At 38.2% G+C, this 12,107-nt stretch overlaps 1 protein-coding gene across 1 annotated transcript; it reads left to right on the forward strand.

The window, feature by feature from the left end:
- The first annotated feature begins 4,077 nt into the window (after window positions 1-4,077).
- LOC119078821 (lipase 3-like) lies at window positions 4,078-6,067 on the forward strand. The gene is made up of 8 exons (XM_037186526.1): window positions 4,078-4,433; window positions 4,499-4,697; window positions 4,753-4,819; window positions 4,880-4,952; window positions 5,019-5,255; window positions 5,319-5,405; window positions 5,470-5,541; window positions 5,610-6,067. Exons 1-8 carry the CDS (start codon window positions 4,107-4,109, stop codon window positions 6,009-6,011), a joined length of 1,464 nt encoding a protein of 487 aa, XP_037042421.1. The 5' UTR covers window positions 4,078-4,106; the 3' UTR covers window positions 6,012-6,067.
- The last annotated feature ends 6,040 nt before the right edge of the window (window positions 6,068-12,107 follow it).

Genomic DNA, 12,107 nt, shown 5'->3' on the forward strand with positions numbered 1-12,107 from the left:
GAATCCCGAGTTCGAAACATCGTCTGTCTTCTCTTCTTATTATTTTTTTCACTTCACATGAATACCCTTGGGTAAGGCAAGAGTTTGATACTCTGTTCGTTGTTTGCTGTATAAACGACGAAAGGAGTTTGTTGCTTTTGATGTCTCATTGGAAATCCCACCATTTGAGATAGTTATTTACAGCAGATGGTATTTACTTGGCTGCATATTTGCGATGAAATGCAGTCACTTGTGATGAAAAGTAAATCAGCGAGAAACGACCATACATACGTCACCCAAATCAGACATGAGAAAGTTCACTTTTCGCAGCGCCGCAGCAGACAATTTTTCAATCGTGATGCCGCTGTATAAATCAAATTCAGAAGAACCATTTCCGAAACAGCGAAGAAAGATGCGCTAGATTGGTTGCCTTAGCTATCCTTTCGAAGTTGCAAGTCTAATGTAACTATTCTATTAAGACTGACACCGGTAAAAATGTGCTGGAAGAAAAAATCCTAAAAATGCCATTTGATTGGTTTACAGAAACGTTCAAATGATCGCGCCAATCAAGAAGTACATCGGTGTTTTAGTACATTTTCACGTCAATGACACAATATAATTTTCTTTTTGCAACTAAATGACGGAAATCAACTCTTTCTAGCGTAGTAGTCGATAGCATAAGAGTCCACTTTTTTTAACAATGCGACAGATGTGCGAGAAAAGAGTTTGTCGCCCGACAGATGTGCGAGAAAAAATTTTTCTCGCACTGTTTTTGTGAACATTGATCAATGGAACAAGGCAATAAGAGTAGTCGACAAGTCAGTTTCAATATCCATTCATTTAATGAAATTCCATTATTGCATTATAATATCTCGAATATTACAAAATTAACAGGCGAAAGTTAAGTAAATGATCCTTAAAAAGGCTTGCCGTGAAACGTACGATAAAAATTGAATGTACAATTGTTGAATTCAGATTTTGTAAAATTTGGAAGGACAGGCGTTTCAGGAGCATCCGAAGAATCTGCACCAGCAGATGCGCCCTCAATTATTGTAATTGATTGTGACATTGTACGGCTGGTATTGCCGGTCGTATCGGAATCGGATGCAGTTCCAATCATCCGAATTTGTTTTGAAGCGAAACTAGCACCATGTGCATCCTCTCGATCAATATTTTCGATGAGCGCAGCCGAAATACCGTCACTTAAACCGGTGATGTTGAGATTAATTTCTTTGGGAGCTGAATCACCCAAATTAGCGACAACGTCATGAGAAGTGGTACTTGTAGATGGAAAAACGGTGTTGCTTGCAGATGGAATAGCGGTGGTGCTTGTAGACGGAAAAACGGTGTTGCTTGCAGATGGAATAGCGGTGGTGCTTGTAGATGGAATAGCGGTGTTGCTTGTAGATGGAATAGCGGTGTTGCTTGTAGATGGAATAGCACTCATCGCATTGCTCGACGAAGAACGTTGAAAAGGTACACCTCCGAAAATTTGTGCAGAAATTTTGCGTTTGCTTGTTGCAGATGACTGCACATATCCGGCTGCAACTTTGTCCGATCGCCAACCAAACTGTCGTTTAATGACATAAAGATCCGCACCAGCATCAGCCAACAATGTAGCTGAACTCCGTCGAAAACAATGTCCTGTGTGTCGCTCCAAACACAACATCACGTTTTCTGAAATGACTTTCACTCTTTTTTCTTCACACCAACCACAAAACTTTTTGTACACCTTTTCATAATTCAATTTGGATTTTTTCGGCAAAGTTTTTTCAATAGCCTCTGCGGCCGACCGCTCAATATCTGAGCATTCCGATTCATCGCTGAATGCAATATCTGCATCAATTATTATTTGATTATTTTCGCTGTTGCTGTCCGCCATGACTCACACCTCGCGTCGTTTGATTTACACTGAAATAAAACGACGTTGTCGCAGCTACAACGCCGTCAGCATAAAATAAAAGATTGCTGCGGTCGGAATAGTGTAAAATGATTATATCACATTATGGTCGAGTTGTGGTTCAAGTGAAAATTATTATAAAACGACAAAATGTTCCAAATAAATTAATCATTTCGCTTAGAAAGAGTTGATTTCCGTCATCTGTTGCAAAAAACGTTGTTCCTAACACGGTAGATATGCCGGTATTTTCTCGCACACGATGTCTTCTCGACCTCGGCTTCGCCTCGGGTCGAGAATCGACATCTAGTGCGAGAAAATACCTTCATATCTACCTTGTTAGGAAAATAACTATTCCACAAACGTCAAATGATATTTTCGTGAGGTTGTGTGGTAATTTCTCCAATTCTGTGTGAGAAAATCCCTAAAATATGCGGATAACCAGTGCACTGTTCAGGCAACATGGTGACTTTATGTTTAAAAAGCACTGGTTGGTAGCTGGACAAGGAATACCAACAGTTCAAGACACCGGTGCAGTAACTGCTGCAGAAAGTCATGGGTTGCCGGTCGTGGATACTGTTGAATATATGAATAGGAAACCTCGAGCAGAACGGTAAGAACTGCTCTTATTTCAAAGCGCACATTCCCATAACCGACCCGGAATAATTGTTAGCTTTGTTATCAAACGTTCGTCACTAAACCCTCCCGGGGAAGTATTCGATCGTACGCATCCACTGTGGAATGAACGGAAATGGTTCACATTTTGCGACCAGAATGTGCTTGTCGAAGGGATGTCACAGGCACAGGTATTGACGAAATCGATTGTCTGTCCGCCAGTTTCTCACATTCTTGGATTGTTTTGTCTATGAGGACACGGCTGAAAAACGGATCTATTAGGTATGGATGGATGAAGTGCTGGCCAATTGCTTACTTTCGCCTGAACGACGTTATTCCATAGTCTCTTTTGAAGATATGTGCTGGCCTGTCTGGATCTCGTCGTTTAGGTGACTTCTGCTGCTCAGCTTCGAATAAAATCGAAAATCGAACCATGTCTTGCATAAAGGCATCGGATCGTTCAGGGATCTTTATGCTATCAATGGCCTGTTCAACACTTGATGACAACCCATCGACGACAATTCATGGATTTTCAATGAATATAAAATGAAAAAATTGAATTGAAACAAAATTATTGATAATTTTACGTCCGATGTAGAGTAGATTTTAGGCAGATTGCTCCTATCTCTAAAATATTTGTATTTGTCAATTTAACTTTTAGCTTTTTTGTGCCTTCTCTTCTAGCGCCTTTTCCTCAGAGGAGCGCCTTTTCCTCAGAGGAGCTCCTTTTGGTAGACAGGCCAGCTTTGACATATGGGCTAAATCTTACATGGAATTGATATAGTGACACGTCTTCACTTTACTAAGTTTAAGCGTCTTTTGGTAGCCAGTCCTTTCCCAGTAGCAACTGAAGTTTATTAGGGCAGTTAGTGTATACCTAATAAACTAAATGAATTAGTTTAGAATAGTTCTACTTTATGTCCTATTGGAAATATTCTTTGAAAACAGTTGACTCCAAAACACTATAAAAGGGGACTCACGGCCACAATTCACACACCATCATCAGTCTCAGTGAAACTTATAACGTGTTCATCAGTCTTATAACGTGTTTTTAAAGCTATTAATTGAGACTGAATACACCACTCGGATACCCCACAGCGAAAAAAACTGCCGTGTTGTTACCAATTAAACACAAGTAATGGCCTTCTGAACCAGATCCATTTGCATGATGGTAGAATTTTGCTTCATTTTTTTTCAACTAATAATCTTACCGCGTCATAGAGAAATCAGGAAAGGTTAGTCATTAAATTAAGTGTGTTTCCCAGAATTACACTCAAACATTGATAAGCTTTGTCCGGTGTATAATGAACGTGTTAACATCCTCATTAAGATTAAAATGTAAAAAAAAACACGATATACATCAGTATCTAGTCTCACCATCAACACCAGCTCGAACAAAAGGAAAATTATTTTAATTTGGTATTGGTGGTAAAAGTTTACGTCTGATATTCTAGCTGATTACTGCGGACATGTATATCGATCGCAAACTGTTGATTCGACATTGAACCATTAAGTTAATTAAGTACCAAAATGATAAGCTGCCCAGGTATATAATGGTCAAAAATGTAAATCGACCAGTTAGTTAGTTGGTAGCAATATAGCTCAAAATAAGGAAATGAAATTGTTAGCAATCGTTTTGGTTGCGTTGACCTCATCGGTCTGCGCAACGCCATCGCCAAAATGTGGACTGAAACATGTCAGACGTCCTGCCGATGGTGATGACTTCAAAGTGCCAATTGTCGAAATTGATCAAAATTTCCAGGAAATTCTAACGAACATCCAACAGAGCGATGACTTCGAGGATAACTTGAATATTCCGATTGACTCGCCAAAGGACCATATGGGACTACATTACATCGATACGTTGGAAGAAATGCAAGAAATGGGAGTGAACACACAATCCATTAATCCCGATTTGATTGAGGATGCTTTCTTGTTGGTGGTGAGTAATTTTTGGTGGAAATTGATTACCTGCATGAGTTGGTTAATGTAATGCTCGCTAAACAGCCAGAACTTATCCGCAAACATGGATATCCAGCTGAACGGCATACTGTACGCACGAGTGACGGTTATTTGTTGGAAATGCACCGAATTCCATTTAGCCCTCACAACACTACTGCAGAAGGTAGACAGCCAGTTTTTCTGATGCACGGACTTCTTGATTCGTCCAGTACTTGGGTCATTATGCGACCAGGCAATGGATTGGGTATGGGACATGATCTTTAGCTAGTTGTAGCCTGTTGTAAGTCAAATAATTTTAGCGTACCTTTTGGCTGATATGGGATACGATGTCTGGATGGGTAATGCTCGCGGTAACAGATATTCAAGGTAATGTTCCCCTATATAGTCCACCGAATTCATTAATTCATTGACTGTTGACTATTCAAGGAATCATGTTACTTTCGATCCCGATGGTCGTCGCTCTGACCGTAGACGTTTCTGGGAATTTTCATGGCATGAGGTTCGTGTCCCTTTAAAAAGATCTGCAAGGCCGTGCCCCTAAATATTGCCCTTCGAATTTCTACAGATTGGTACAACTGACTTGCCAGCTATGATCGACTACGTTTTGGCACAAACTGGATATGAAAAACTTCATTACATCGGTCATTCACAGGGAACAACATCGTTCTTTGTCATGGCCTCTGAACGACCTGCGTACAATGACAAGATTTTAAGTATGCAAGCTCTTGCCCCAGTCGCTTTCATGTCGAACTTGAGAAGTCCATTCGTTCGAGCTGCCTCATTGTTCCTAAACACTTTGGATGTAAGAATCTGAGGGCTCAAAGGGCTTTCCCTTATTTTCAAATTTTATTTTTCGTTTCGTCAGACTGCTACTAGCGTTCTTGGCATCTACGAATTCTTACCGACTAGCGAATTATTAGCACTTGGCGGTCAAGCTGCGTGTCGTGATGAGGTATTGCAATTTTAATGATGAAACGCTGATTGACCAAACTGATTTTTTGTTTGCAATTACTTAGGCATGGACACAAGCACTGTGTTACAATGTTCTTTTCTTGATTGCTGGATTCAATTCTGCCCAAACAAATACGGTAACTTTGTAGAAAGTCCACGATGTTCGCCTTCCATGAAGACCCACACAAAATCTCTCGTATTTCAGACAATGATTCCAGTTATGCTCGGTCACACACCTGCTGGAGCTTCAGCAAATCAGTTGATCCACTACGGTCAAGGTGTCCGATCAAGACGCTTCCGTCAATACGATTGGGGAATGGTCTCAAACTTATGGACATACGGCAGTATCAATCCACCAGCGTACAACCTAAGAAACATTCGAGCCCCGGTTGCTCTGCATTATTCAGCCAACGACTGGCTAGCTGAACCAGTTGATGTGGAGGAATTGCATCAAGGACTACCGAACGTGATTGGAAAATTCTTGGTACCAGATCCGTTGTTCAATCATTTGGACTTCGTTTGGGCTATTGACGTTAGAACTCTGTTGTACGATCGTGTTTTCCAAATAATGCGATTGGTTGAGCAGGGTGTGTTACCAATCCGTTAAAGTTGAACTGCTGTTGATAGAAGAGAAGAAATAAAAGAATTTCCCATCATTTAAAACTGTTGGTTCGTATTTGCCTGTTCTCTGTGCGACTCCTATTTTTAAAGTTGATCCATTAAATACTTACCTCGTCCATTATCAAATTGCTCTTTTGTTAAATGATCTGCAAAAAATCTGTGCCTAAGCCTACAGACCGATTAATATTCGACACATTTCCCCACAATTCCCTTGGTTCTCTATAAGGTAATTTTTTGACCTCATTCAAAGTCATTTTTCAAATAAGTAACAATGAAGAAATAGGGTCTTCAATATTCCGATATTCGTCAGATCTTCATCTGTTATCGAATTTGATGGTAGACTTTAAAATAAGTTCTAGCTTGGTCTGTTTTATATATAGAAAGAGTTTGTTAAAACAAATGAAGCAAAAGATTTTGTAAACAAGTTGTTGAAAATACTTCGATCAAAATAAGTAGTAGATTCGAAAATTATTCTGGTCAGCCTCCATAGGCTCCAAATAATTCTTTTCGTTTATTCCACATTGTAACTACATGGTTCATCCTTCCATATTTCGTTCGGTGAGGTTGTTAAATAAATCCAATTTCAGCAGGCAATGTATAACAACATTCAACGTCCGTCATTTTGTGACAATAATAAATTCCCGCAGAAGTAGAAGAATAAAAATCTACCTCGTTAAGTTAAAGGTGAACTCAGAACCCGATCCGATCACATGACCTCTCCAAATTTTCTTGATGAAATTCAAGAATATATCGAAAGATATGTGGGAGCATCAGCGGGCGAAATTGTCTTAAACGCTTTAATCGGTGGCATCGCCGGATACATTGGCATAAAATTGGCTAGATCATCAGCTGCTATCATCGGCACCGGTTTGATAATTGTCGAAATAATAAGCGAAAATGGGATGATCGGATTCGATCGCGAAAGTACGATGGACAAATGCCGAAGAACTTTTATGGATTGGTTTTCGTTGGAAGAATTCTATCGACGGTGTGCTGAAAGGGGTTTTTTGGGTGGTATGCTGATTGGTATGAGTGTAGGATAATATGAATTGATTCTGTTGTGTACAGTCGTGGTAAATTGTCGTGGTAGAGCTTTCTGCAAGTGTAAATTATATTTCACGTCAAACCAACCTTTGTTTCACTCAATAATAGTAATGTTACATCTGGTAAGCACCTTGCTTCAAACAGTGATGTAATATGCACTTTACCGTGCGCCGGCATGTAAAATAATGGAATTTGAACCAATAAGTTAGGCAAATAGGCCTTTCGGTTTAATGTTTAATTGGTTGCAGAGACCTAAGTCATTTTGAGAGTTGTAAGCGAACCACATTTCTAAGCCCGCCTCGATTTTCAAAATGACAACGCTCGCGTATCAATGGGCATCAGCCATACGATTGGATCAAGTCAGATTAGTGTTTTGGGAGGCTTCATCTTGAAGAAGCAGAACCCCATACCAAATATATCATTTTCTTTCCCTAGCCTTATTCATCAATCACGGAAAGTCCTCAGTTTTCGATAAGAAGTCGTTAAAGCGCTTGTCATTTAAAGATAGTAGATTCTGATCTAGGAGTTCATAATATATTATACCAGAATATGTAATGCCTGACGCTGGTGGAAAGTGGACAATCCCCAAGGATAGGTCTCAGATGCCAAGCCCCAAGAACAGTTTTAGGGTCACTAGACCGTTATTTTCTGTTTAGATGATCGTTAAGGTTGCACCAACTACTCACACAAAGGATTCACCATTTTATGTCTGACGAGGTTCTTTAGTTTCAACCTTACAGTTACATGCTTTACGAACGCCCCCTGCTATTATATTGTCTTAGACGACCTTTTGATTTTTTTTTACTAATCGACAATTCAAAACACCAATAGAATAGAACCAACCAAGTTTTAGCGCTAATTAATTTTCGATGTTAAACACCATCGAAAATCGATAACAAATTCAGAATACAATTTGGCGGTAATGTTTAATCAGAAATAGTCTTACGTACGTACTGATAAGGAGATTATACGTTCCAGAAAAAATTTATCTTACAGCTGGCTATAAATAAAAAATGGTTTTTTGTAAAACGTTTCAGTTGCATTCACACATCACAAGCGATTCAAAGCAATAGCAAACGAAAATGAAAGTAATATTCCTAATTGTAAGTGCTTTGGCATTCGTGGCCATTAGTGCCAATCCCATCGATGATGGAATCGAAGGTGTTGAAGGCGTTATCGATCCTGGATATACCGAACGAGACGCTTTACTCGACATGGGCATGGGCATTCTCCCATGGGACGGTATGATTGACACTGGATCGACAGAACGTGACGGAATTATGGAAGATGCACGAAAAAGTTATGAACATGTTGGTATGTTGGATGATGGTTCAGCCACATGGGTGGGTGCTCAGGAATAACTTACATAGCAATGTGCCGAGACCCGACAACAATAAAACAGAAAACTTTCAAATGCCGTCAGTTAGAACAGTAAACGCAAATTAATATTTTATTTTTAATCTGATTTATCAAAACTTTTTTTTTTATTGCACAAGTTTGGAATATACATTCGAGAAATGACGAAGATGTTTGTTAATTTAATTATTTTTGTAAAGGTTGTGATGAATGATCTGGAAAAAAATTGTTTCCCGTAATAAATCGTGTGGGAGGATTGTTTAAGTTTGTAAGTTTTTTCTTCTATTGTAAGAGCTATAAGTACAGATGGATTTGTGACCATAGGGGACAATAAGTCGTATTATTCGGAATTGCAATTCTTAAATTCTTAAAAATTCCCAAAAATTCTTAATTTTTTTAATTTTTAAGTATTTTCTTGAATATTCCTAAAAATAAGCTTTGACCTGATCCACAAAGTACATTCTCTATAGACGGAACCGGAACTGAACCAAAAAATGGATCAATTGTTAAGGAAGTCGAAAGAGCAATTTGTGAATAGATTAAGATTGACTCGCTCGGTATGTGTTTTTAATGTAGATGGTAGCACGGGGTATCGGTGGGTTTTGAAATTAAGTTTCTTTATGTGTCCCACATTGCAATGTGAAACTATGTCCAAGGTCTTTAATTTGTGCTACGTCAAGTCCTTTTTCACCAAGCTATCAGCGTAACCTTCCAATTGAAATATATTGAAATTGTCAATAACGTGTGGCAACGTGTAAAAAACAAAAATCAAAACCCACCAGAAACCGGTGGCGATCCACTTGTCAACGGACAATACATAAACAAATTCCTTAATCCATAATCTCTTAGATGAGGAGGATCGATTTAAGGTCATTCGCAAGATTCTAATTGTCTATTTGAAACCGATCAGAATTCAGATTCTTTAACCTGTCACGTACGGCTATTCATCTGTTATCGATAATGACGACAAAAATAATGTCAAGCTCTGGGTAATATGGTCCATTATATAGCAAAATGCATGTTATAAAATTGAAGTACAAGATTCGAAATCAATAATAAATATTATGCACGTATGACAAAGCGGTCGAGGCTTGCCGAGACGGCTTGTCATACGTGCATATTCTTTTTTATCGCATAAGCGAAAACGAGACAACGAGATATGCGAATGACACTTTGACAATTTACAGAAGTATAATGTTTGTTTATATATCCTAGGTGAATAATTTTTTCGGGGAATCACACCGCGTATGCAATAAATTAATATATACACAGTTGTCACGAAGAACAATGAACGTCAACACAAGGTATGGTCGAATGTCAAACTTTGTATGGAGCGGAGGACATAGCGATTTCATATAAAGAAACTCACTTCTCATGAGAGGTGAGTTTGTTTATATTAAATCGCTATGTCCTCCAGTTTGTATGAATAGTCCATACCTGGCGAAAACGAGACAAAACGAGTAATATTTTAAGGAATTTAATTTCCAAAATTTTCACAAATTTCCGAGGGGTCACGCACTTCTTCAAATTTAATCCATTTAATACATTTAATCCAAGAAATACATGGGATTAAATGGATTTAAATCCATTTAATCCCGAGTGCGTCACCCCTCGCAAATTTCACAAATTTCAAAAAAATTCTTAAAATTTCCAAATTTTGTTTTCTGTTAGATCTCATTCCGAAGTAATCAGTTAAGCGCAAAGACATGAAAAACAACTAAAAAGGCAGTAAAAACAACATCTACGATGCAATCTGTTGTGTTTTTAGATGAAATGACGAAAAGTGATGGAAAAATTTGAGAATTTTTGTAACTTTAATTTCCTTAAAATAGGCCCTGGGTTAAACGCCGATAAGAAAAAACCTGACAAATGTTTTGGTCCGAGGTTCGATTCCCGCGTCTGACAATTCCACGCGGAATTTTTCTCACTATTATATTGCATTGTTAACGTCCTAAAGTTCACTCAACGTAACTTTGGTAGATGCAGTGCGTTTGCTGGCTGAAACCATAGACTAAAATATTTAGTCTATTTTTAGTTTAAGGCTGCAACGATGTAGAATGTAGACAATAAATAACTCGTACGACGTAACCCAAATACGATGAATGTGTTGAGTGTACATATTTAAGATAAATCTACACATGCCTAAATTGTTGCCTACATTTCGGGGCAAAATTATTATTATTTTGATGATAATTTTGGACTCGCATCCTTTTTCGAAAAAGTACGACTATTGTTTGGTGTTAAAATGTGTTAGTTTTCACATTGTGTCAATTTTCGTGAAATATTGAGAGGGATTCTTTTGAATTTCGACTGACCGAAATCGGCGCTATTTTTTCCACGACTTTTTTATATATGCCTAGTTAGGCCTTGGTGCCTAGGCCCCAAAACCAGTCTCAGATATTTTTGATCTTTCTTACCTGGTTGGTTGTAAGTGGCCAAAAGTCGAAAAATGGGGTTTCGTAGTCCGGATTTCATTTCCGAAAGGTGACGAGGACACGGGCGTGTGTGGGTTCGTTGGAAAGCTGAGGTCAAGTACTCCTGGGGCAAATATTAACTTCATAAAATTTGCTGATTATCGGACGAAAATATGACTTCCGGAAAATTTCTCAAAATCAATGTAACCTCGGTGAACTTTGATGAGTTCTGTGACCTCACTAATGCAATTATTTGATTAAATTATTACTTATTATGAATGTGGAGGACCTCAGCTTTACAGCGATACCCATATTTAGTAGTTTGGAACGTGACTACGTAACAGATAAAAATGTGTGTTACACTTTGGAATTCCATATGCACCGATGCTTTGCTGAAAAGTATACATTTGCGCGTTTTTAAATACTGGATTTAAATTTATTTTCGATGATATCTTTCCAACAGAATCCTTTTTCAAAGTTATAGGACCTCAACAGACCACGAATTCGTGGTCGGAATTGCAGTCGTAAATTTTTCAAAAAGGAAAACAGACAAAAGGCAACAGATCCAATAATTATATGGAAAAACGCTTGTTGTTTCTAAAAGATCAAAATAGTTATTAAACAGACAACTTGTTGGTATGTTTTCTACGGTTATTACCAACAGATACCAACGACCTTCCATAAATTATATGCGAATCGTTAACCCTTCAACAAAATTTATGAGTGCTACATAGTAAATATACGTATACGTACCGCTATAAAATGAACGGTTCAGTGTGTATAAGTACACTCTAGAACAATGTCAGTAATTACGAACTTCCTTAATCTCATTTATTCTGTCTCAAAAAAATAATCACCTCTCCCCCCCGTACACACAGAAAACTAATCCATAAACACAACACAGGCAGCGTAACACAAAATTTATGTATATATGCATTCAAACTCAGCACTTGATCCGAAAGGATATATAAGTAAAACCACCCTTCACGTTCACATACCATAATTTTGACGTGTTAAAACCTTGGCAAAATATTTACAAAACTTTCCTTATTTCTCGGATATGGAAGCGATGTATCGGAGAAAGTAAAGGAAAATGACCCTATCACGTCTCCGGGCTATATGTACAGTAAATATTCTCGCTTTCTGTACACTTAACATTGAACACACTTATGTACTTGTACACAGAACACGTATAACTACAAAGTCATCGTGCCAAATCATCGGTAACATTGGTAAAAGAACATTGGGTGCAGGAAATGAACTTTAAT

The sequence above is a fragment of the Bradysia coprophila genome, unplaced genomic scaffold (assembly GCF_014529535.1).
Source record: "Bradysia coprophila strain Holo2 unplaced genomic scaffold, BU_Bcop_v1 contig_297, whole genome shotgun sequence".
Classification (NCBI taxonomy): domain Eukaryota; kingdom Metazoa; phylum Arthropoda; class Insecta; order Diptera; family Sciaridae; genus Bradysia; species Bradysia coprophila.

What these genes read in the sequence shown, in the direction of transcription:
- LOC119078821 (XM_037186526.1), top strand. Translation starts at nt 4,107, where the DNA reads ATGAAATTGTTAGCAATCGTTTTGGTTGCGTTGACCTCATCGGTCTGC. An exon ending in GCGACCAGGCAATGGATTGG is followed by an intron (nt 4,698 to 4,752) that starts GTATGGGACATG and finishes AAATAATTTTAG; the next exon opens with CGTACCTTTTGGCTGATATG. An exon ending in TGTTCCTAAACACTTTGGAT is followed by an intron (nt 5,256 to 5,318) that starts GTAAGAATCTGA and finishes TCGTTTCGTCAG; the next exon opens with ACTGCTACTAGCGTTCTTGG.